Source organism: Dermochelys coriacea, chromosome 16, assembly GCF_009764565.3.
Source record: "Dermochelys coriacea isolate rDerCor1 chromosome 16, rDerCor1.pri.v4, whole genome shotgun sequence".
Classification (NCBI taxonomy): Eukaryota; Metazoa; Chordata; order Testudines; family Dermochelyidae; genus Dermochelys; species Dermochelys coriacea.
Genome location: NC_050083.1, coordinates 14,069,653 through 14,094,547, shown reverse-complemented (window position 1 = coordinate 14,094,547; position 24,895 = coordinate 14,069,653). Strand labels below are relative to the sequence as shown.

Genomic DNA, 24,895 nt, shown 5'->3' with positions numbered 1-24,895 from the left:
AGGGTATGTGTCTGCAGCTCCCTGCAAGTATCTCCCTGCTGATCTAGTCCAGGGAGCAAACAAAGAGGTTCCATCACTGTGGGAGTGACATCCTGTTTCAAATCAGGGAGATTTTGAAGTTCAGTGTTAAATAGTGCATGGATTTTTTTCAATCATTTAATCCTGCAAATTGTCGTCTTCTTTCATAGAGTCTAAGTATTCTCTGTGCACCAAGTCTTTTTGTCCCTTTTAAAAGGAAGATGTAACTGTCCTGCTGGACTTCAGGCAATAGAAATAGAGGCGCTTCCTGCACAAAATCACACAACTTTATTAATTCACTTTTCTTTGTTTCAGTATTAAGCAATGCAGTACCATGTCCTTTTGAAATGACAGCCTGGATTATTATTTGATCTTGCCATAATCCAGAGGTCTTCTGTTTGCACTGGCAAAGATAGGATCAGTTGGATCCCTTCCTTCGCCAGGATAGTCTGTGTGGAAAACTCAGCATCCTGGATCTTCTCATTACCCTTGTAAAGTGGTATATTACTGAATGAAAGTACTGCCTACTCCATATACAGCGAAAGGCAGAAAGCTCAGCATCAGATATTCCATCATTACCCTTGTGCTGTCTGGTATGGAGACTACCTGCAAGCAGTGCCTGCTCCATGCACAGTGGTCGTTGCAAGTCCAGGCTTAATTTTGTCCTGCAAAATTCCCTGTTGTCCAACAGGGCCAACAGAAACTGATAGGTTACTAGATTTAAAAAACCCACCTTGAAATAACAATTGTTCACCCCTCCCCTTGAATACACTGATATGCATAGACATCAGCAGAGCAGTTTGTGAAGTCAGCTGCTCAGGAGTAGAGCAGCAGGTTTGGTGGGATATGCCTCAGAGCATGCCTATGTGTCTAAGGGCAGGGTGAAACACTTATATTGACTGAAACCAGCAAAAGCAAGAACCTTGTTAATAAAGGCTGCCACTTTGTCTTTAACTCACCCCAATGTATGAGGCTACTGAAGGGATCCCCTTGTCCTAGGACACAGTTGGCACCTAGCAAAGAATCTAGTACACGGGTGGCGTTGTGCAAATAGTAATAATAACCCTGTATCATCTTGCATATCGTGTGCAGTGTGCTACATAGGAATTAGTGACGGATTTGAAATCATTTCTGTCCCACCCCTTGGCCATTTGTTTGACTCAAATTTTTTAAGTTTCCTTGATTTTTTTTTTCTAATTATCTTTGAGTGTTGTCTGTAAAGAAAATAGACATGCAGTTTCAGTAAATAAACAGTACAGTCATGTGCAGATAAACAAGCTATAATATGCAGTAAAAGTACAATTTAAGGCCCATATCCTCAGAGACATTTAAGCTTCTAACATCCAGTGGTTTCAATGGAAGTCAGGAGCCTAAATACCTTTTGAGGATCTGGGCCTAATTCATTTCCTTGACTTGGTTAAAATCTATAAAAAGAACCTCCCTTAAAAATGGTTGTTAAGATATCAATCTTAAGTGTTTCAAGGAACTTTCAGTAGGTTTAAAAAACAAAGCAGGCCTCCTATTGCCACTAGACATGGGGTAATATTTCATTTGGATCTGATACTATATCAGTGGAAGCATTTGCATTTGTCCATTGAAGAAGAATTAAAATGAAAAATGCAACTGACCCATAAACTAAAGTCCTTACAAGTTTTTGCAGCATTTTTCTTCTTTTGCATAAGGAGAATGGGTAGCAAATACCTCTAAATGGTAGTTAAACAAAGTGAAATTAGGCTGATTTCACACCAAATGAGTAAATTTTGTTACACCTACAGCTATCGGAATGGGAACCTGAAAAAGGCCTGATTCTGTGACCCTTACACAGATAGCCCCATTGAACTCAATGGGACTGCTCGTGTGAGTAAGGGCTATTTACTAAGTTTAAAATGGTAGCCAGAAAAAGAAAGTTGAGCAAACCCTATATCAAAAAGAACAGTAATGTTTATCTTGTTTGCTTTTTTCCAGATGTGTACACATCACTTCATAAAATCCTTGAGTAGGTTTGCATAGGCCAGTTCTCCTTTTGTTCTGCTGATTTTATTCTTCAATTATTTTAAGAGGTATATCTCAGAAGATTTTCTTTAAAAGACTGGGCATGTGCCCAGTCAATGAATGACCATTTGTTAGGTGCAATTCATTCAGCCCCTGAGACTAAAGGCTCATCGTTTCCAGTAAGGGTTTTGGCTCAGTTCTGTGGAATAGTTGTAGACAGTATTCCCATCCCTTTGTATTATAATTTAAAGGAATGATACACAGTAATCCATTTTCCTTGTGGTGTGCACATGCAGGTTCTGTTAATGCTAGATACTTACATGTGCATACTAGGAATTGAATATATTGGCTATAAACCCTCATGTTTCAGGGATTCTTATTGAGGGGTCAGGAATAAAATTCCTCTTTTGGAAGGTTATCCTGTAACTGCCTGCTGCAGGGTTTCTTGCACCTTCTTCTGAAGTATCTGGAGCTATTGGATACTAGACTAGTAGGACCTCGGGTCTGATCCAGTCTGACAATTCCTGCATTTTTAGAAATTGTACCTCCGAGTCCACTTAGGAGCAAAACTGTCTTTCTCTGAGTAATGCTGTGAGATAGAGATTGATAATCAAAAGAAGTTATATAAAATTACCCTCTTAATATTAGAGTAATTTCCCGCTGCTCCCAACAAACATGCCCTGTTCACTTCCTCTAGAAATATTGGCTGTTTGAGTGACACACAATGAACAGAGCCTGTTTCAGGGGTTTTATTTCTTGAAACAAATGCTGGGACCACTGTCTGATTAGTATTTCAGTCGCCTTGCTATTGTTGGTTCCATTCTCCCCACTGTATGTATATAAATCAATCGACAGCTCTAGGATTCTGGCTTTGTTGCAGCTCTGCTGTTTGTTCACCACAGCTGTAACCCAGGTTCTTGATTTTTTTATTTTATTTTTTATTATTTTTTGTTAACCACGCTGAGGCACTTTCTATCTAGGATATACAATATGATTTCTTGACGCTTGCCAAAATATTTAGGAGACAGTAATTATGAACCAGATTATAACATCTTTTTTAGTTTAATTCCTTTTGTTAAATATATGTCCATAGTGCTCCCCATAAAAAGAATAATTTGTATATAATGTAACTTAATAACTAAAGGTACTTGAATTTTGATATATATATATATATATAAAAACGGTTTTATTTGCTGTTCTATTGCTTAACACAGTCTTTGTTTTGATAACCATTGAGTAAGACAAAATCTTGTTAAGTCGATAACTTTTTTTTGTGTTTCCTGCTGCCTGCCTCTGATTGGACTTTTATAGAAACTTCTGTTCTGTGTTAAAGTTTGTTACATCTGGTCAATATGACGGTTCCTTTTCTATTCTTATTCTTTAAAGAAAATTCACCTACTGCATGAGGGTCTCTCCCCGTAGATAGCTGTACTATCATCTCTTCCTCTAATAAACATATTTTCTCATTCTTGTGGGGTTTTCTAATGATTATTCACATAAGCGGATTACCTGCTCTGATGCAAAACAAATGGTCCAAACCCTCCCTTTGTCTACTGCTGACTCAGAAAAGCACTTTATTAACAGTAAGGATGTGATTACATTTTAAGAAAGAGCTCACACTGCAGTGTGGTTAATATGTTACCTTTCTCTTCTTCTTTTTCCTTTTCTTTATGAAAATTAGAAACAGGCCTGAACCATAATTTCAAATTCAAATATGCTCCCATATATGGGGGAATTCACCCTTTGTCCTTCCGTCTAATGGGCCAAACCAAAAACCCTGGATCAGAACACCCTTGAACTTTGGGGACAATTTGTGTCTGGGCCAGAAGTATGTGCTTACAAGAATATAACTTCCCATATGTTTATGAGCTAGGAATGTTTGCATCCCTCCTGTTTCTTTCTTGACTTCCCATCAAGATGAAGGGTCTTAGAATCATAGAATATCGGGGTTGGAAGGGACCTCAGGAGGTCATCTAGTCCAACCCCTTGCTCAAAGCAGGACCAATCCCCAATTTTTGCCCTCATTGTGTATTGCTTGATGAACAATCAGCTTTCTTTGGATGAGTGTATTTTAATCACTGCAAAATACCTTACCCAGATATAAAAATATTTACCCTGATAGCCTTCCCCAGTAGTTCATTTTCACTGGGAACTATAGTCTGACCAAATCCACCCACTGCTCCCCTGCAGATACAAGAAGCTAATTGTTTCATCTGGTATAAACAATTCAGATTCCCATTGGTGGGGAACCATTCTTGAATTTTGCACCCTGCATGGTCACCAGAGGAGAGCTGTGCTCAAGGTGAATCTCTTGCCTGATGGTGGGGATCACTGGGAGCCGAGTTACTTTCATTTTCAAGGAGAAAATACACTTCATGGTGGCTGACCCTGAACAAGGAGGGTTGCTTCTGGCCAAAGGGAATCCCTGACTTAGAACTGCTCTTAACCCTTTCATGATGCAATCTGATAAATGCTCCTGGTGCTGTCTTTCCCCTTTAACCTCCCCAAAGCAGTGCCACACTCAGGCGAACCCTTCCTCTTGCCTCTTTCTAACCCAAGTCTCTTTCTTTTTGTCTCTTATGTTTTAGATTCCTAAAGGTGTTTGTGCTGGTGCAAGAACCTGGGGCGAGCTTGTCACAGAAGGAGAAACAAATGGTCTGTTTACCCCGCAGGCAGTTAAAATTCACCCATATATAAAAAGACTCCTGGTCTGGTCTAGAGTTAGCTCTTGAAAAAACTGAAATCTAAATTCCATCCCAACATTACTCAGCCGCTTGCTCTTTTTTATGGCATGTTACTTGTGGCTCAGACTAACTTATTGACATTCCCCATTGTTCTGCCAACTGGGCATTGCTCTTCCATAGAGCATAAACAACAAACCCCACCACCACCTTCCTCACAACCAGACAGAAACGGCTGGCTGCACTTGGATGCAAAGGGTAACCAGAGAATCCCATGCATGTGCCAGTTGGGATTCTATCCTCCTGTGGCCCTCGGTGCATCTGACTGTATGCACTGGTCCATCAGCATTTCACATAGTGCCTTTAGCGCTAATCCTGCAGGTAGGCTCATCAGACAGCTAGGGAAAGAGGTACATACAAGTGGAAAGCCAGTTACAGAAACAATATGACATCAGCTGGATTGACCCCTGAATTTGATTGTTAAATTTTACACACCCATTATTCAATATTACACCTTCCCCAAAAGATCCCAAATGTCAATCAGCTTTTTTACTTTTTAAAAATGGCTGGTGCTCCCTCAAAGAGTTCAATCTCCATTGGCTTTGCTGTGTCCTGCCAGCCTAGCAACTCATGAATGTATGCTTGCTTTCCAGCTCACTCTCACACGCAAACACACACAAAGGCATTTTGGTTTGAAGCCACCTTTCCCCCATCACCAAGACCTCCATTTGAATCTTGTTTCAGCCTGCATGCTCGCCCTGTCGCCTTGCCTGCGCATACCTTCCTAACGGTCATGTCACTTTGCAGCTCATTGTTCTTAATCTCTTTCCAGTTTTTTAGCATTTCAGACCTGCCTTCTCCTTTTGCATGAGCTCCTGTGCACTCTCATCAGTGTGTTTGAACAGCAGAAATTGCATTTAAAAAAAAAAACCCAAAAATCCTGCATTTCCCTCCCCTCCTCCCTCTTGCCACGGACTGGACCTTTGCTCAGGCATTTCAGACAGGAATTCGGACTTATCCATCATCGAGTATCAACCATCCTGTTGTCCTGTGATCTTTTTTAAAGGAGAAACATTTTGATAGCGGTGCTGTACCTCATCCCCGATCTAGGGCAGAGGAAGTTATGCTGCTTCCAAATATCAAGTGATCTGGAGCTAAACTCCAGGGATTAGATTGCTTTCTAAGCTCCTCCTCCTAAAATCTTCACATTGCTAGGCTAGTGCAGTAGTCATATACCTCCTCAAACCTTGTCTAACAGCAGCCAGTGGGTAATAAGAACAGCTTTCCAAGACCTGTCTTAGTAGTTGGGGAAAATCCCCAACTCTTTAGAAATATCTTGGATTTTTTGTAAAAGGCCCGGAATAAGAGAGAATTCAAATGGATGCCATCATGGCTAATGGCTCTAAAATGAGCCTGTCAGTTTTGGTTTGCAGGCAGGCCTGTGCTTGTTGTAATGCTGTCCCCTATACTTGTGATCAGGGACAATAATAAAATATAGCATCTAAGAATTTATAGAATATCAGGGTTGGAAGGGACCTCAGGAAGTCATCTAGTCCAACCCCCTGCTTAAAGCAGGAGCAATCCCCAATTTCTGCCCCAGATCCCTAAATGGCCCCCTCAAGGATTGAGCTCACAACCCTGGGTTTAGCAGGCCAATGCTCAAACCACTGAGCTATCTCCCCCCCCCTTTTATGTAGGGTATCACCTAGCTCTTCCCATCTTAGGATGAGGTTGTTGTCTTTAAGGTAGGTTAAATGTGTTCACAACTTGGTCCCTCTTAAAATAATTTAAAAAAAAGTATATTTTTAATAGCAGAGAGTCCTTCACTTCTACAGTTGTTAATGCTTCATCATGCTTAATAACTATAAGCCTCAGCAAGCAAGAAGACACTTTTTTTGGAATCAAGTTAACATAGATCAACAGGCTACATTGTCTAAGCAGATGGTACAAACTCAGAAACCTCTGAAGCCCTTCAGCTGAAATCTGTTATCACAGTCTGAAGGGTCAAAATCAGCTAAACTGCCATCCATACCACTGCTGTTACTGCCTTCGCTTAGCTCTTTAGATCCACAAGCCTTCGATACCAGAATAAAATCCACCACGTACACAGTTTGCTCTTATAACTTCATATGCAGAACTGTGATGTACGTATGTGAGGATTCTGTTGCATTTCAAGATCAGCATATCTCCCATCAGGATCTAAATGGTTAAGCAGCCAACAGGCATGCAAATATCTACAAATATTATTAGCTGCAGTATTTATTCTTTTGTGTCTGATGCACTGTTGAATCAGCAGCGAGATCAGCTTACTTTCACCCTTTTTTGTGCCATCTATGTAAAAATGAGAGAGTTTTCTTTTATATATTTAATCTAGGTGGACAGTATATTATTGTCAGCCTCTATGGAACATTTGAACTATTGTCAGTGATGCTACATCGTGATTTAGAAAGAGCATTAGCTTTGGCTATGCCAACTGATTTTCTTTGAAAGGGATATATTAGAAGACCATCTGTGGCGTTTTTATAAACCTGCTGCCCCATTTCAGAAAGCCTGGACCTTAAAACTGATGAGAAGGAAGCAATTACCACCAGTCAGGTACTATACTTTAGATCTTTCTTCTGCTGTGTGTATTCAGCATTAGAAATAGGTACGGTATAGAGTTTAATTTTAAAAACAAACAACTGAGACAGACTAAACATATGACTTATATAGTGTTGTTGTAGCTGTGTTGGTCCCAGGATATTAGACACAGGTGGGTGAACAAAAGCTCTATGTAAGCTTGAAAGCTTGTCTGTCCAATAAAAGCTATTACCTGACCCACCTTGTCTCACTAAACATATGACTGGTTTATAAAAACTTTGCTTGAATTTACTAAGCTCACACAGAAAAAGTGTGATTGTACACTCTATGAAATGGAATCTCACCATTGTCCCCAGCAAAAGTGTTTCTAATGCCCTTTCTTAACATCTGTAAATACAGAAGAAAAGAAACATTCACTGATACTGAAAGTTATGTTTAATGCTGAGTATTTGTCAAAAGTTCTTTTTGGTTTGATGCATATTGATTTTTTTTCCTGCTTGAAGTGTCAAAAGACTTAAAAGAAGCCAAATTATATTTTAACATGATGCTGAGCACTTTTTTAATTTGTATGTGTGTGTGTATGTGTTTGCGCACTGAATTCTAGCTCTTGGTGGCATCTCAGTGTTGTGATTTCATTGCCAATGTAAAAGGTTCTGGTGTTGCCCATTCATTTCTGGAGACAGCATTCAAACAAATAAAGTGCTTCCATTGGAAAGCGAATATTGACCTTGTAACCATGAATGAAAAGTCATCTACATATTTAAATAAACCTTTAATTCCAGACATGCTATTTCATTTAACCCTCTTAATCATGTAGGGGATGCAAGCAAAGCTGTCCTAATTGTTTCACAAAAAAGGGTCCATACCCCCCTGGCCACTCACTGCTGCTATAATTGGCTGGGCTATTGTATCTGTAGTGACACATCTGCCATTACCACATACACCTGCAGATGGGAACTCCACTTTGTGTTACTTCGTGATGTAACCAAATATAAATCACAAGCTTGGAACTCTGCCCCTTTTTTCTTCCTCCATCTTCTCAGTGAATTGCTAGATGCTTTCTAATTTTTATATTCAACAGCAACATGTCTTGGCAAATGAGGAGAAACAAATCTGTTCGAGTGTGATGTTTGCGTCTAGTTGCTGTAATCCGTGGGATGGTGAAGGAACACTTTTACTCATGGTACTTGAATTGTTACATCACACTGGGGGTTTTAGGCACCATTTGGCATTTAATTGTGCTGATAGCAGAAAGAACATTGCCTAGGATGAAGATGGCTTAAATGTTTTCTCTCCCATGGGTCAGTTGGAGAAGCTGATACTTTGTCAAACTTTTACCTTTTGGGCTGGAATTTGTATAGCTATCAGTCTTAGAATGGGGATTTTAGGAAGCTTGTAGAAACCGTTCAGTCATTTGAGAAGAGGAAAACTACAGTTATGCTGGCCGGAAAAAATGTTTGTTTGCATACTTTTTTTTTTTTTTTTTTAAGTGGCAGGTGCTGAGAACTTCATAGAATCATAGACTTTAAGGTCAGAAGGGACCATTATGATCGTCTAGTCTGACCTCCTACACAACGCAGGCCACAGAATCTCACCCACCCATTCCTGTAACAAACCCCTGAAACTATGTCTGAGCTACTGAAGTCCTCAAATCATGATTTAAAGACTTCAAGGTGCAGCGAATCCTCCAGCAAGTGACCTGTGCCCCACACTACAGAGGAAGGTGAAAAAACCCCAGGGCCTCTGCCAATCTGCCCTGGAAGAAAATTCCTTCCTGACCCCAAGTATGGCGATCAGCTAAACCCTGAGCATGTGGTCAAGACTCACCAGCCAGACACCCAGGAAAGAATTCTCTGTAGTAACTCAGATCCCATCCTATCTAGCATCCCATTACAGGTCATTGGGCATATTTACTGCTAATAGTCAAAGATCAATTAATTGGCAAAGTTAGGCTATCCCATCATATTTGAAATTTGACAGGGACAGATATTTAAAGGTGTGAGTTGTGGCTGCACTGAGCCTTGCAATACCTACCTGATTTAGGAGCCTACATCTCATTTCCAAAATTTCAACTCCTGAAGCAGTTAGGCACGACCATGCCCGAATACCTTTAAAAATCTGGCCCATAGGCACTGAGGCATAGCTGTGCCTTTCAGTGGCCCAGTGAAAAGTCAGGTTGATTTAACTGCTTTGAAAGTCTGGAAAAGGTACTTTGCACATGAACACTAGTTTATATACAACAGAACTAAACTTGTCACTGCTCTGCTGCCATAGCCCGTGCATCTGTAACTGTATGGACATTGCCACTGAATGGAGGATCTCTCAGCGCTGAATTTGCACATGTGGGAAAGGGGTGAGTGGAATAAGTTTTATGATGTGAGTATTTATGGGATAGAAATTGGACTGGTGTAAGTGGAAGCAAGCAGGAATCCAATCTCAGGCCCCAGCTGCACTTGCCTCTTTGTATATGGTACAATCCGTCACATGGTGGAATTTTTGATCATTTTCCTTTTAAAAACAACGAAATTCCATCCAAAAACCATTAAGCCTGTTACGGCTGCAAAGTGACTCAAAAATCTGGATATTTCTACACTGCCTGTGCATCTTTAACTCTGCCTACTCTACCTCTGTGCAGATACATTGCTGTGCACGCTTCATTTACACAAGCAGAGCGTATTTTTTCCCATAAAAGCCCTGGCCTCATTCCATGCACAGGTTGGATGGTAAATAAAGCTGGGTCCAGAAAGGTGCTGCCTTATTCACTCTAGAATTTAAATGGGGTATAAGGGATGAGATGGAGGTGAGGCGTTAAGTGGCAGGAGTCCAAAGGGCCCCTGCCTCACTGAATTCAGAGCTTGCATGGTGCACAGTAGATAAGACAAGGCAGGCCAATACATGAGGATAAAAAAAAATAAAAATAAAGCTGCTGCACTAACAGCACATTCATGAGTCACACTGAATATGGAAGAGGGGCCTGTGCTGACATGAAGATGGTCTTGTAATGCATACACATAAGGGGCAGAGTTAAGGGTACAAGAGTACAAACCAGCTCGATTTACAAACGTCACATTTTAACGGCTTTTGTATGGAATGAGCTAGTGAAAACAGCAATAATGTGTTCAAGGTAGGATCACACCATCCTCTTAACTTCTTTTTGAAGGTGAGCTCAACTGCTGGTAACTAGAATATGATCTTCTAGCATCTGGACCGCTGGTTCCCTCTTCTGCAAGTAGTTTCTCTATCACTGCTTCAGAGAAACAGCCTTGAATTTAAGACGTTAACCTCTGTTACTGTACAAAACACAGGGCAGTGCATGCTAGGTCTCTGTATGGGGAATGTAAGAGCAGGGACGACTAGCCCCAGAATAGAGATCTCCCCAACTACGTGGTAGCAAATATTTATGCCTGATGTAAAGCAGCAGTATTTCTGGCAATTGTGAATGCTGCCATCTGCTGGTGAATTAAAGATTGGGCTATACAGGCCACCCCAGCTGACTTTGAAACACTAGTGGCCTTTCAGCTGTAGCCCTGATCAAGTTGTCTACTTTAAGATTTTCCTTGGCTTGAGGATACCAGCCTGAAACATCCTTTGCTCCTGTTTCCTCTTCATAACTTGAATCTGCTACTGCTCACTGCATCATTCACTATAAAACTGAGTAGCTCTTTGCAGGCTTTCCATTACCGCTGCCACTCTCCCCTGTGCACTGAAATCAACCTCCTCCAGGAGCCCAGGCGTTTGCTATTACATAGCTCACATGCAGAGCGAAGCTGAGTAGCAGCATTGGGCTCATCATGGAGGAGGGAGTAATAGCATCTGCCCAACGCAGCCAGCTGTTGACTTATTTTTTTTTAAGAGTCCAGATCTTTATTTACAGCTGGACTCCTGTGTTACTTTTAGAAATTCAGCTGTTTCTGCTTGTCAGCAGCACCAAGGAGCCCTGGCCAACCAGAGGTCAGTGATATTTATTTATCATCATCATCCAGTAGATAGGGTCAGGTGCTGTCAACAATAGACCATAAAACCACAGCGGCTGTTCTTACAGCTAGGAATGTGGAAGGCAGCAGGAAGGAATGGTCAGAACTGCACCTTTGTGCTCCTTCATTATTAGAGAAATGGAGCAAGGGTCATAGTGAGGACCTGAATAGGCACAGAGCAATAAACAATAGTCACACATTTAAAGATCCTCTTTTATTTTCATAGGCTGAATAGCACCAGGGAGGCATTGGCCACGGAGCGTGTGTGGGGGAGGGGGGGTTGCAGCTGCTAATGATGGGTTAAAAACTGCCTTTGGAAAGCCTTGCCACTTAGCAGCAGAGAGGATGGGTTTGTTACCCTGTTTAATACACGCAGGTAAGAGCCAGGAAAGACGAAAACATCACATCAGCTGACTGGAGAGCTTTTAATGGAAGGGCTGTTAGTCCATACAATAAATTAACAGAGCCTTCTCTTTAACCTCACCTTGTGCAGGCTGCACTAAATTGGATAGCAGGAAAAAACGGGGAAGACTGTCTAGCAGGAGGGGGAACTGGCCATGAGGAAAGTCAGAGGTGGTTTGGATCAAATGGACAAACCGTGTCACGCTGAAGAACAGCTCCCAAGCCAGCTCTGCTACAGATAGCAGTAACAGCTTTGGCCCAATAATTTTTCAGATACCTGCTACCGGAGTATCAGAAAAGGGCCCTCTGTAGCTCAGAGGTTAGTGTTTGTTCCTGTGATGTTGAAGATCCTGGTTCAGTTCCTCCCTCCGCCTGGGGAGGGACAGGCGTTTGAGGCGGGAGTGCCTTCAACAAGAGTATCAGAACTTTGATCACACACCAGTTCTAAAGTCAAGGGTGACTGCACAACGTGGCTTTGAGTTTTGTTCTAAGTAGGAAGTGTAAGGGTTTTGTTCACGCAACACTAGAGATGTTTGTCTAGAAACAATCACAAGAAAGGGAAATACATGCTGATTACATCTTTTAGAATGTCACAAACTGTCTAATGTTAGCAACTAGAGAACAAAGTTCATTTTCTGGTTATGAGGTTTGGGAGGGTGGCTGAGAGTTGGAAGACAAAAAGCTGTGTTTTTTCTTACCAACTATACACTAGATCCAGTTATTAAGACACTTCTGGCTCAAGCAAGTTGAGCAGTTTTACTTTTGATTAGTGCTACTCTAAAGTGAAAACAACATGTTTGAGCCATTCAGGTTTACCGCTAAGATGAGCGGACACAGGCTGGCGGTAGCACAATGCTTTCTGTAGACTAGATCCAGGCGGCTGCGCCACACCGTGCCACCAACACAGAGATGGGAAGGAGGATTATCCCAGGGTAGAGCTCTCCAGTCACAAAGAGCAGTAATTATGCAACCCCTATAGCTATCATCTGCAGGAGGGACGAGGTCCAGCCTTCTCTTCATGGTGCTGGATCCCCAACTGCCATTATCAATTCTTGGAGGTAGTGGCAGCTGGTGAAATTTAGTGCAATTTTAGGCTCCTCTAATTGATGCCAGGAAACAAGCTCGACTGAAAGAGCACAAAGATGATAAAGCCACCCTTGCACTCCCTCTCCTCTGTAGCATTGTGTCATCCCCAGACAAGAACTTAGGCTCATATGTTCCCTGGAAGAATCTAACTCAGAAGATACAGCCCCGTTCTCTATAGAATGAGACTATTTGGCATTACTGGGGTGCACTTCACATTCATATCTGCCAAGATTAACTCCTAGTGCATTTATCTGTGTGTCACATTTACAGCCCAGGATTGGCCAGTACTGTATGGTTTGTTTCAAGTAGCTACAGTTTTGTGCCTACTTCAACTGCAGGAGCATTTTCCTCCTAAATATTTCAGGCTGTGAAATGCTCCCTTCTATCAGTAGTAAAGCAATGTCTGCAGGCTTCCAGAATGTTGCTGCTTGGACACTTACAGTTTACTCTGTACAGTCTCATGAAGTAGACTAGACTTTCCAGCACTAGAAGTATCTTAGTTTAATGCCTTCCTCTAAGGAGCAGTCTGGAGTTTGTTTGGAACTGTTTCTATTACTGTACGGCCATACCAAGCAGAGCACAGCTGAAAAACTTTTCACAGTGGCAAGGCAGCTGTACAGTGTTTTCAGCCTCAGCCTGTATACCACCAGCTCCAATGGCTCAGTCGCCACCTCTTTACTCCAGAAAATTACCCTCCACAGTTCTGTAGGATTACGAGTTTAAATTTAAACATGAATTTTGTAGTGCTCAAGGAGACAAAGCTCCACTCTGTACTGGATGTAGCACAAGGACAGAATGAGAGTTAACAGCATTTCTCCAAAAGATGGTCCCTTTCTACAGAACCCTCTGTGCTCAGTCTAAAGGCTGGAAGGCTTGACCTGCTGGGCACAGGGACCACTCTCTCTCTCGCTTTATACCCACGCTACTGGGAGTGATTTAGAGCACGGTGCACTTATATAGTGCTTCTCAGCCATAGCTCTCTAAGCACTTCACAATGATAGGTCAGCAACACAAGCTGTATCCCTAGCTCCAAAATGGGAATCAACTCACCGTGCACTGCTAGTTTCTGCAAGCATTCCCTTAGCAATTATGAACAGTGAACACACTGTCCTGCCACTAGGACAGCAGAGATCCAGCTAATGAGACTGTCCAAGAAAGAAGCCAGTAGCTGAGAATGTTTCCTGATCTATTTTAGTGCACTGGTGCATGAAAGAGAGATCATTAATACACAGAGCCTTTCTGAGAAGCAGTTCCAAGTTAGTCTGAAAGACACAAGTGCCCTTGCTTGAATAAGTACCACTAAAGAGCATTATGGTAGATGACAGAATCCAAGTGCCATCACGATTCAGTGGATCACACTGCTAAAGCCAGCTGCTGTTTAGAAGCGTTTGTCAAGGCAGGGACCCTTGGCAGCAGGAAACCTGGACTCTCACCACCACCATCAGCTGTGTACAACTTAGACAGGCCTCATGCACGAATAGGCAGCAGTCATGCAACTTGTTGAATGCACGTGTATTTATTGTAACACAGCCTTAGCACAAAGTGTAATACTTGAGCACGGGAGTGTAATTACAATCTGTGCGGCATCCTCTAGACAACACAGACACAAGATACAACATGCAGCCCTAGAGGCTCCACAATAGATTCAATGCTGGCTGCAGCAGCTAACAAAAAACAGCTTAAAACACTGAGAAATCCAACAGTGGCTCATTCTTTGACACCCCCCCCGATTCCCCCCCACCAGGCTGGGTATAGACAAGGATCCAGGTAACCAAGACAGTAAAAGAAACACATTAAACCAGTTACAGGAAAAAAATATTTTTAAACAAGAACTTGCTGTTTGCAGCAAACATTTGGTCTAAAAACCTGTGAAGGCCACATTTCAGAAACTCCCTCCCCCCACCTAGTTTCACTTCCCTGCAGTGAGACAAACAGCAGCCCCCTTCCACACTTGTTCATCTTTTATGCTACGAGCGTGTGGGCTTCCCAAGGCCACAGTCACACGCTGGAGCTGGGCTGATGAGGTGAATTCATTCTGTTCCCACCACCAGCGCCACTGTGAGCATGCAGCGTGGCTCTCGTCCGAGACATCCTGCGAGGCTGGTCCAGACGCACTTGAGCTGGCCAGATAAGCCACGCCAGCCTCGCTCTGCCCTACACTCGGTGTGTCTCACTCAAGGGCTTGCAGAGCCCTTCCCAGAGCCATGCTGGATTTTGCAGTCACCTGACTGATTTACATTGGAGTAAACTGCTAAATCCAAATCGGTCATTTTGAAAAGCAGCTTAGACATGAAAAATGGTGTTTGCCATTCTCTATTTATCCCACCCCCTGCCCCTCCATGCCACCCCATTGCTTGGTGGCTGAATTAGCTGCAGGAGGTTGGGGTGCAAGGTATTCCCATTCATTAAATGAGCCACTGTACACACCAAACAAGATCTGCCCTAAAAAGCTAGAGCAAGCTCAGCACTGCATTGCATGTGGGAGTCTGGATGCTTGTTTGCAGGCAGCTTGGTTCAGAGAGGCCATCCCCACAGCTGGGGACTGCTCAGCCAGGCGCCTTCCCCAGTGGGAGTGGAAAAAATTTAGTGTAAATCTTAAGATGGACATTTTGGCACAGGTGGGTTAACACCTGGCTTCTTGCAAGTGAATGGCTTGGCTTAGAGGTTCTCCCTCACTCCTAGTGGGCCCTTCCCCTCTCCTCAGGCCCATGGGTGCAGGGCTGGGATGGGCAGCGGTGTTTGGAGAGCAGAATATGGAGATGTTTCATAGCTACAGAATGTAACGGAGGCAGGGGAACATAATCTAGGCCAAACCAAGACCCTTGGCACTTGCTGTAGAACTGACCTCTGTCCAGCCTCCACAACTCGAATGGAGTCTGACTGGTTAACACCTTTGATTTTAAGCAACTCGTAACAGAACCCTGCATGTCTGGTACTTGTCCACAGCTACAAGGCTACCAGGAACTAGCACAAATGGAAATGGCACAATGGAAGCCAGTGTGGAGCTGCTACTCGTCTTCCCACTTTGTTCACCAAGAACACGCAGAGCAGATGAACGCAGATGCAGGCAGCGTGGGGTCACAAACACATGGCTGACAGTGGAAGAGAAATGGTCTCTCTGCTGTAATTGGGGCTGCAAGAACTAGAACAAGAGCAAATCGTGGAGGACGCTTGTCACTTGTGCACCAGCAGAACAAAACAAAGGCTACAAGCCCTTGTGGCTTTAACCAGCTTCAAACAAATTTGGGTTTCTCTAGTCGCAACGTTACTCACTGTGAACAAAACAATGCCTCTTCTTTATACATTTGACTTCCAAAAAAGTGCTCAGAACTGCTCCAGAGGAGCGAAGTTAGGGCCAAGTGCCACCTGCAAAGGAGCAGAGATTCAACTCACCGAAGGCAGACTTGGGCTACTCTTGAGAGCAGCCAAAGCAGGGGGAAGATTCAGGCCAAACTTCTTTCCACGGAAGTTTTGTTTGGAGACGGTCTCCCCACCACAGCCTTATGCACAGAGGGTGTGCCAGAGCTGGGTTCCGGTACATTTCTTCTGACCAGCCGCATCCTTATAGCCAAGCCTAGAGTCTGCATGAGGTTTTACATTGTTATACAAGGACGATGGAGCAAGCCTATGCCCCTGGGGGCACCTCCGCCCCCAGAAGGAAAATCTCCTCTCTAGTTCTCTGAGGTGAACTATGTCCCTTGTTCTTCAGTCCAACGATCCCCCACTGTTCCAGACACACAGGGCTGCAATCGCATACCTCTACCGCTTGGTCCAGTGCGGCTCACACAGCCCGCGTCTCGGCCTCTATCTTCTGTTCCCCGTGCAGGCTCTCCAGTTCCTGCACCTGCGCGACATTCTGGCGGACAGGGATCTCCGGCCCTCCTCCATACAGTGTGTTCAAATAAATCCACGTCTCCTCGGAAATCTGCCCATAATCAGCTCCTGAAAAACACAGCAGCAGCAACAACGAAATGCAACTGGGTCTCAGTTTACCGCTCAAGCCCGAGCAAGCCGTGCTGGGGCGGGGAACAGTGTTGCTGCTGGGAGCTATGCAAGGAAGGGAATCTCTCCCCTTGCTCAGATAGCGAGGAACAGTGAGGCAGGTGAAAATGAGACTTTAAAAAACTCCTTCAGTGAGAGAGGAGTTGTACTTGCAAATACACTAAGCCAGGGTGAAGGCCAGTTGTCCGAATGGCTGGGCAATGCCCGGCAAGGAACCCTCACTGTAAGGTTCACTGTGGACAGAGGGAGCTATAAACCCCTGTGTCTTGTAGCTGACATGATCTCCTCCTCCTCCTCCCAGAGCAGTGGTGTGTAGTGCCACCTGCTGATGAAGGCAAAAATGAGCCACTGGCAGCTCACCTGACACAGAACTTAGCCATCAAACCCCTTCATGACTCCAGGAAGTTGCCACATTTCTTGTTTCCCATGAGGAATTGAAAAGCAATGTAGGGCACAACTCACCACTTCACCTTAAAGCACTGCCCACGTGTGACAGGGCTCACACTGAATCTATGATCTTCACCAAAGAGGACCACGTTAGCAACCCATCTTTCTCATGTGCAACCAGGAAGGTACTGCCTGAAGGGGCACAGCACATGGTAACCAAATACCCACTGACCCCAGCAGCTCTAGGCTTTCCTGGACAGTAGGACCATAAACTTGAAAACCTGCTTAGAGTGCATCAGGCTACAATTTCTTCCTCAGGAGCTTTTTGACTATCTTTCAGACCAGTGATAATGTTATGTATCAAGCATTGTCTGTCTGCACAGTGCTAATGGGTAAGTCCCTACTCCAATGAGCAATCAGTCTGAAACGAGACACACCCAGATCCATTCAGGCTCCTCTGATGCACAGGAGAAAGGTCCCACCCTCAGTGCAGACTGATTTTAAGCTGTACTTGAGGAAAAGGGCAGTCAGAAGAAGTTAAGTGAGTGAGGTTTGGCCAGCCAGGAAAGGAAGGGAGTTCTAAGCACATGCTCAGCATGGAAGGAGACCGGAAGATGAGGCAGGGATCTAACAAGGGCATTAAGTAAAGGTATGTAGGCCCCAGGAGTGAGAGCAGGGATGGAAGCTGGCTCACAGATGTGGAGGAACTCTAAACTTGGAGGTGATGCTGAAGACGAGGGGAGTCTGTGCAGGGAATCAGAGGGGCAGGTGACACAGTCATGGTAGCAAGAGAGGAAGGGGATTTTAGCTGCAATGTGTTTTACATACTAGGGAGCCAGACAAGACATGCAGACAGAGGCAGCGGCAAGGGTGGAGGCACGAGATGATCAAGGTGTGAACAAAGTTTCTAGCACCTGAGATGAGGAAAAGCAACTGGATTTTGCAAGAACCTGGACCATGGCAGGGAAGCTGGGAATGGAAAGTGATGAGGAAGATGAGACAGAAGCTGCAAGCCTGGATACGAGGGAGGATGGTGGAAGCAGCTAGGGGGACAGAGAGAATGAGAGGAAAGAGGGAGTCCGAAAGGCCAGTGGGAGATACAGAAGGAGATGGCAGAGGCAAGCCCAAATAGAGAGGGAAAGGCAGATCTGGGAGTCAGCACAAGGAGATCAGCCAACTGTCTGGCTTTGTGTTGAGTGCAGGCAGAGTGACAATCAATGACAAATGGAAAAAGGAAGTTTCCAGGCCCTTCCCCACAGGACCAGTCCCCCAAAGGGACAGCACCACACGCACACAAGCATGAGCCTTACCCTGCTTCACCTGCACGTGTCCACCTCCTTTTGTGAGTGCAATCCTGCTGTTGTCAATTGGTCCGGGAGGCTCTGTAAGAAAGGATGTAGATCAGGGAGCCAGACTCCTGCTTCTCCCCCTCCACCTGCCCTCCACTGCTAGTCTGAGCAGTTGGAAGCCCAGCTGGGGCTGGGAGAGGAGCGAGAAGAGGATTTTGCCCCAATGATCACACTAAACAGAATAGCAAAGAGCTTTGGTTGTGTATGATGGAAATCAAACGCAAAGATACTCTGCAGGAGCTGAGGGCTGATGTCCAGGAAAGCAATTGTCTGAGAGCTCCAGAGATCTAAAAAGCAGGGCACTGACAACCAATACACAGCACTGAAACAAAGCTTCTCCTCAGCTACCTGCGGCAGAAGACACAGAACAAGCTAGGAGACACCGAACCTCAAAGAGCAGTAATGTTCTGGCACCATCTCATTCAGCAGCAGGAGCCTGGACTTCTGAAAAAGAAGGAGACCTCAAGGCTGTCGGAAACGAGAGGCAAGCAGCAGCGCCATGGGACTAGGTCGGTCTGCGCTGGTACACTCCAGATCCTCCCAAAACACAGACATGCCCTTTCACCACAGGAGAAAACAGAGGAAGGGCTCGTGGAGTGTAGCTACCTCACACAGACTGAAATGGCCCCATGTGCTGTAACAAGCTGTTCATGGAGGGAGATCTGATGTATGGCAGTGCCAAACGCAACCTAAGGCCAAGACTTCCAGGTTCCCTTCCTGAGGCCTATCTCACCCCTGCTCTCCCCGGCAGGCAGTGCATCAGAGTTAACAGTCGACTCCTGGATGGGAGGCAGCACTTGACATCATCTTGCAGTGAGCCCTGGGCTGACTGAGAGGTAGCACTGATCCATCGTGCTCTCTGAGGACTAAAGGAGGCCACTGCACCATGAGAATTTGGGCAGCATGGTCAAAATCGGGGACGGGGAGTCAGAACTGCTGGATTCTTTTCTACTCTACCACTGACTCCCGTGTTGCCCTGGACAATCCTTATCCTCCCTGTGCTTCAATTTCCCTGTGTATCAAAAGGGGATTGTAACTTGCCCACTTCTGAGCCTCAGGTGAAAAGCATCATAAATGCAGAACTGTATTCTAGAACTGTGGAGTAACACAGGATTCCCCAGACAGGCTGTGTTCCCTATTAACCCCAAAAAGACAGATTCAAGTCTGGATTCCTCCAAAATATCTCACTAGCCCTCACTGTGACCGTATGCAACTCCAACCATGGACTGGAAGAGTTTTAAAGAGCTTTAAGAAGCAAGATCCTCACTGGATAGGTCTACACTGCAATGTAAGCCCCAAGGTTCAAACCTCACCCCTTTCCTTCTACACACAAATTGCACTAACCCAGGGCTCAGACCCAGGTTCCCAGGACCCAACAGAGGTGGAGGGTCTGAGCTTGAGTCAAACCAAGACCTAGGGTTCAAGCCCTGTTGCTTTGCAGTGTAGAAGCAGCCCTACTAGACTCATGCTCTAGGAGTCTTCCAAAAACATTCCACAGTCTCACGCAGACTTTCTTCGTCCTCCGGACTGTGAAGTTTTCCCATACTGTACCACAAACAAAGGGCTAGAGTGGCCACATTTTGGGAGGGCACTAGGAAGTCTAGGATAGGAATGGTTGGACTTGGGCCCATATCATGCAATGTAGGCACTGAAGCCCCAGGTTGGGACCCAGGATTCAACAATTCCTAATTGGGGTTATAAAGGAGTGTGAATGCTCAAGCCCCAAGTTAAAACCCCCAGGGTCTGCTACCTCAAGTTGTACTAACCTTGGCTCACGCTGCAGTGTAGACATACCCTCTCCGTTTTCCTCTCAACTTTGCCACCCTAAGAAACCAGGCACAAGTGCTTAAATAATGTGGCATGTGGTACTTAAATGGGATTTCGACATGGCCTGTCCTGTCCTTACCATCTCAATGGCTGGATTTTCGCTGAGATTCAACCCACTCCCCAACCTTGAAATTTCTTTTCCTGTAAATTGCTCTTTTGTTGCACTCTCTGGGAAATAGCTTGAATGTGGCTGGGGGAAGAGGCCGTTCCCCCTTCTTTGCTAGCCTAGTTTTGGTTGGTTCATTTATAGGCTAAGTAGATATGTTACCTACAGAAGACACAAATACATAAACAAGCAAGCTTACGTGCGCCATACACCCCACCTCTAACAGGTTCCGGAGTCCTCAGGCTCCTTACCATTGTCCTTCCCCTTGACGAAAGACTCCCACTCACGGAACCATTGCATGCTGATGCAGTAGATGACACTCGGAGACTCCTCTGCCTGGAATGCCTTGTTCATCTGGAGGCCAAGGAACAGGAGAAGGGAAATTTTCCCGTCACTGTTGAGGTTTGCAATAGGGCTTTCCAGTATAGGTTGGAAAAACTTCACCACTCTTCAGGATTACTCAGCTGCAACCACACACCCCATCGCACCACCACCACCACGACCCACCACAGCAATCCACCTGCTCCCACTTGCTAAGCATGTGGAAGTCCTTAGATTGCTCTCAAACCTCAGGCCCCCATGCAAAGCATCACCCTCTCCCCAAGTGATGCATGTGCAACAGGGAACCCAGAGTTAAATCTCCATGCCATGGTGCAGATCTTGTTCTGGGAGTCAGAGGGGTGAGATCTCTGCCACTCATCTGTGGTGGGGTCTCCACTTCTGACCCCAGCCCTTGGTTCCCTTTTCTAGCTCCTTTCCACACGCACCTTAATGAAGGTGTCAATCTCAATCCTCCTGCGTTTGGCCAGGGCTTCGATCTCTACCTGGCAGACTGAGCACACATACAGATGGTTCACAGCAGGGCCGCCCCCAAACCTGAGTCCAGGATGAGAAGGAAAGAGGAACTGGGTTGGCAAGGAAGAGGTTAACTGCCCTGAGCCCTACAAATAAATAGGGCGGATTCTTACACTACTCTCCGTATCCAGAGGTGACTAGGCCTGGTTATTTTAAATGAATACCTTTGCCTCCGCCCTCCATGGTGTAGATCAGAACGGTCCCGCCTCTGTGATCCCTGGGATAATGGAGAATACAGCTCGTTTGCTGTCTAGATTAGGGGCTCTCACATTACACACTACCAGACTCCATCTCTCCAAAGGGAAATTCCCCCTCAGGATTGAGGGCATAAGAATCACCCTGGAGATCAGAAATAGTCTCACCACCTTATAGACAGCATCGCAACAGCATATACAATTGCTTAGGTGTATTAGAGGGAAGCACCATGTCTGGCCAATGCCAGAGGCAGGATCCCACACTTTATGGATGTGGCCTGGCAAGTCTACGTTGTTCTCAACCACGACAAAGCTTCGGTTGTTCCAAGGCACTGTGGGATGAGGAGTACGCCAGCTTTCCTCACCTGTTATACAGATACTCCCACACAGTCTGGGGCAGAATCACCACCAGGTCATCAATATAATGGTATTTATTGGGCGGGATCCCTGCAAATCAGAATGAGGGGTAGTTAAATTGGGTACAAAGTAAGGAGCAGTGTTTTCCCCAACAATGGAGGAAGACTAAAAATTGATGGTAGGTATCACTCCTCTCGCCAGTGGGTGAGGAGTGGGGCAAAGAAAGGAAGGAGGTGATGGGGAGGGGCAAGGCTTTCTCAGCAGGGAAAGCTCAGTTGTTAATCTAAGGCAGCTGAAGCTTTCAGACCAGACCCTGCTCCTGCACACTGGCTTTTGGAGAGTTCTTGGTTTGACTAGAGGGTTATAAATGCTCCCAAGGAGAAGGACAGAGTGAGCTTTTACCAGTCTATAAAGGTTCCTAGTATCACCCCACCCCACCCCTCCCAAAACACACACTGAACACCAGCCTTGCTGCTAACACAGTAGTAAATGGCAGTAGATGCAAGTAAAGAACCAGAAACCTGTTACACTCCTGCAGCTGCATTTACCCTTTCCCTTCCCTTTGGAAGCTGCCCCATTGCTCAAGAGTTCACCTCCTTCACCCTATTAGCTTTCTAAATGCTTGTTTGAAAACAACTGATGAAGAGAAAGCGATGGTCTCCCAGCACAGCATATCCCTCTAGGCCCTGGATCAGCGGGACAATGATCTAACTGTCACGTGCCTGAGCGTGCTGAAGTCTGTCAATGAGGCAGATTCAACTGCAATACATGTTATACTGGGAACGGAGCTGGGGCTTTTATTCGGATGTGTCAATGTGTGGGCCAGCAAAAGGTGCAGCCAGAAACTTCTCCCTGCTGAGTGAACGCTACTGTTCCCAATGCAGAATGCCTGGCCGCTTCCCCTCACCTCCGTGTGCGCACAGGAATGTGTGGTTAGTAATGGGACCAGGCTCCGCAAAGGTGTTGAATTTGTTGAGCCACTCTCGAGAGATGTAGAACTGGAGCAAGGTGGGTTCTTTCATGGTGGTAAGGGACACTACCTTCTGTCTCTCCCGCACAGCCTCCTCGCTGCTCTTCCTTGAGGAGGAAAGGGGAAAGAAAGTGAAGCAATCCCTGGCATCTGACCCCTTTGTATGTTAACAGCACTGACAGACAACTCCAGCCAGGGTACCCACTCACCTGTAGAACAGGACATAGGCCTCTGTGTTCTGTACCACTGTCTCATGGACCTCAGTGACATATTGATCATCAAACTCATACCACTGGCCATTGATCACATTCTGGCAGTACGCAATGTAGTGCCCACCTGTAACAGAGGGAATGTAACAGCAATGGGACTCAATACAGAAAGAGGAATCAGGCCTGGAATGATGTCAGCGACCGAGTGGAGATGAATGCCGGGCTGCTGGCCCAGCAAAGGGAAAAGCCGTGTGTTGCAGAGATTTTAGTATGGCAGGCCTACCAAGAGGGATGGATTCTGGTGCTGCGTCAGCTTGGAAGGGGCTGCAGGTGCAGCGCCCATTACCATGTATTCAGTTCTACCCTCCTGGACAGGCTTCCCCTTGCTGAATGAGAGGGAACGCTTCTAGGGGCCTCGCTGGGAAACGGGTCTGAACCTGCGCAGTGATAGGGTTGTCATGACGGCACAGGAGAGCTGCGAATGCTGAGCAATCCGCCACTCCAGCCGGAAACAGGTAGAGCCTGAGGAACCCTAACAGTGCAGTAGTGAGCCTTCTACTGCACATTGCTGCATGCACCCGCATGGGGCTCTAGGCTGCCCTGGAAAGGGCTACTTCGTAGGCAACAGGGAAGGAGGAGGAGACTGCAGACAATGGGACCAGGCTGGGACAACAAGAAATCTGAGGTTTAAAAGAGGATCCCAAAGTCTCACTGGGAAACCCTTATAGGAACATGCAGCTTGGACAGCATCAAGGTCAACTCCACTACAAAACACGCTTGGCATGTTGCATGCAGCGCCTGGGGAGGAGGGTCACAGTGAAATCCTAATACCCTGCCCCTGCCCAAAGACCAGCAGCAGGATACGGCGCTCAGAGCTCCAGGCTACTCTCAGACACATGGATCAGACCATTCTCGTTCCCAGGCATTTCAGGGACAGACACGCCAGGAAAGGAGGACTTACTGCCTGCTGTGCCATGATGGCAGATGACAGACAAGAGATCGTAGGTGGTGATCTGGGAGACACATTCCTTGGCCAGGAAGGGGCGAAGGTCCAGTCCTTCCAGTGGGAAGGAGACGTGGCTGTTGATTTTGAAGGAATACATGACCTCATGTCGGAACCGTTTCAAGTGGATGCACAGGATCTAGGGCACCAGAGGGAGAGGGCACAAAAGCATGTTTCCATGGATACCCAGATCAGATACAGTTTCCTCTCTGGACCCCCTGATCTTTACATGAATTTCCTCATGTTGTGGTCACTATAACCCAGCAGAGGTGTTGATGGCCCATCAATTGAAGGTCACTGGGCCCTTTCTGGTCTGCTAATAAAACAGGACTTTGCTTAAGGCAAAATAAATAAATGCTATTTTCAATTCTTGGTTCAGCAACTCTTCCCTTCCCACCCCGCAACTAACAGTGGCAACCAAAGGAGACAGGGGGAAACAAGCCGCCTCTACTCACCTCAGGTAACCGGAGAACTTTGCAGTATTTCACGCCATTCCGCAGTCTAAGAGAGAAAGGGACAAGCCCCCATGAGAACTAAGAACGGGGACCCGAGGCTAACTGGGCAGGTCATATTTTGGGCCCAAATCCTTTGAACTCCATGGCAAAGCTGGAATGGAATTTAGTGAGAGCAGCCTCCCACCATGTATCAGAGCATAGGCCACTGACCTCACCTCTCCATTCTCCTACAATTCTCCTCAGTATCCCCTAGATGCCCCTAATTCACTCCCTTCCCTTACCACAGCCACCACTTTTCCTCCCACTAGCACCAGGGTCTCCAGTGGCCCCAAACCAGGGCTTTCAAGGTAACCTTCAAACCTAGAACTCAACTTCTCCCAGTTTAGCAGGCCAGTAGCAGAGGGGACATTTGGCCAGGGGCAGGAGAGGACAGTCAGTTTGGGCAGAG

At 45.6% G+C, this 24,895-nt stretch overlaps 2 protein-coding genes across 30 annotated transcripts in view; one reads left to right on the top strand and one right to left on the bottom strand.

The window, feature by feature from the left end:
* FNBP1 (formin binding protein 1) overlaps nucleotides 1-6,139 on the top strand; it is a 155,647-nt gene extending 149,508 nt beyond the window's left edge. For all 8 annotated transcript variants that reach the window (XM_043498750.1, XM_043498749.1, XM_043498744.1 and 5 more), the window contains one exon: nucleotides 4,599-6,139. In XM_043498750.1, the coding sequence (XP_043354685.1) occupies nucleotides 4,599-4,606 (8 nt within the window). In that variant the 3' untranslated portion in view covers nucleotides 4,607-6,139. The remainder of the gene's footprint in view (nucleotides 1-4,598) is intronic.
* Nucleotides 6,140-6,597: 458 nt separating this feature from the next.
* Nucleotides 6,598-24,895, bottom strand: part of USP20 (ubiquitin specific peptidase 20) — a 44,167-nt gene continuing 25,869 nt past the window's right edge. For 15 of the 22 annotated variants that reach the window (XM_043498731.1, XM_043498737.1, XM_038374241.2 and 12 more), the window contains 9 exons: nucleotides 24,448-24,493; nucleotides 23,951-24,131; nucleotides 22,990-23,116; nucleotides 22,718-22,887; nucleotides 21,819-21,900; nucleotides 21,172-21,280; nucleotides 20,656-20,758; nucleotides 18,433-18,504; nucleotides 14,234-16,675 (listed from right to left, as the gene is read on the bottom strand). In XM_043498731.1, the coding sequence (XP_043354666.1) occupies nucleotides 16,515-16,675; nucleotides 18,433-18,504; nucleotides 20,656-20,758; nucleotides 21,172-21,280; nucleotides 21,819-21,900; nucleotides 22,718-22,887; nucleotides 22,990-23,116; nucleotides 23,951-24,131; nucleotides 24,448-24,493 (1,051 nt within the window). In that variant the 3' untranslated portion in view covers nucleotides 14,234-16,514. Of the gene's footprint in view, nucleotides 7,260-10,568; nucleotides 10,579-14,233; nucleotides 16,676-18,432; nucleotides 18,505-20,655; nucleotides 20,759-21,171; nucleotides 21,281-21,818; nucleotides 21,901-22,717; nucleotides 22,888-22,989; nucleotides 23,117-23,950; nucleotides 24,132-24,447; nucleotides 24,494-24,895 lie in introns of those variants that run through there. The other 7 variants (XM_043498732.1, XM_038374247.2, XM_038374250.2 and 4 more) reach the window with 2 other exon arrangements.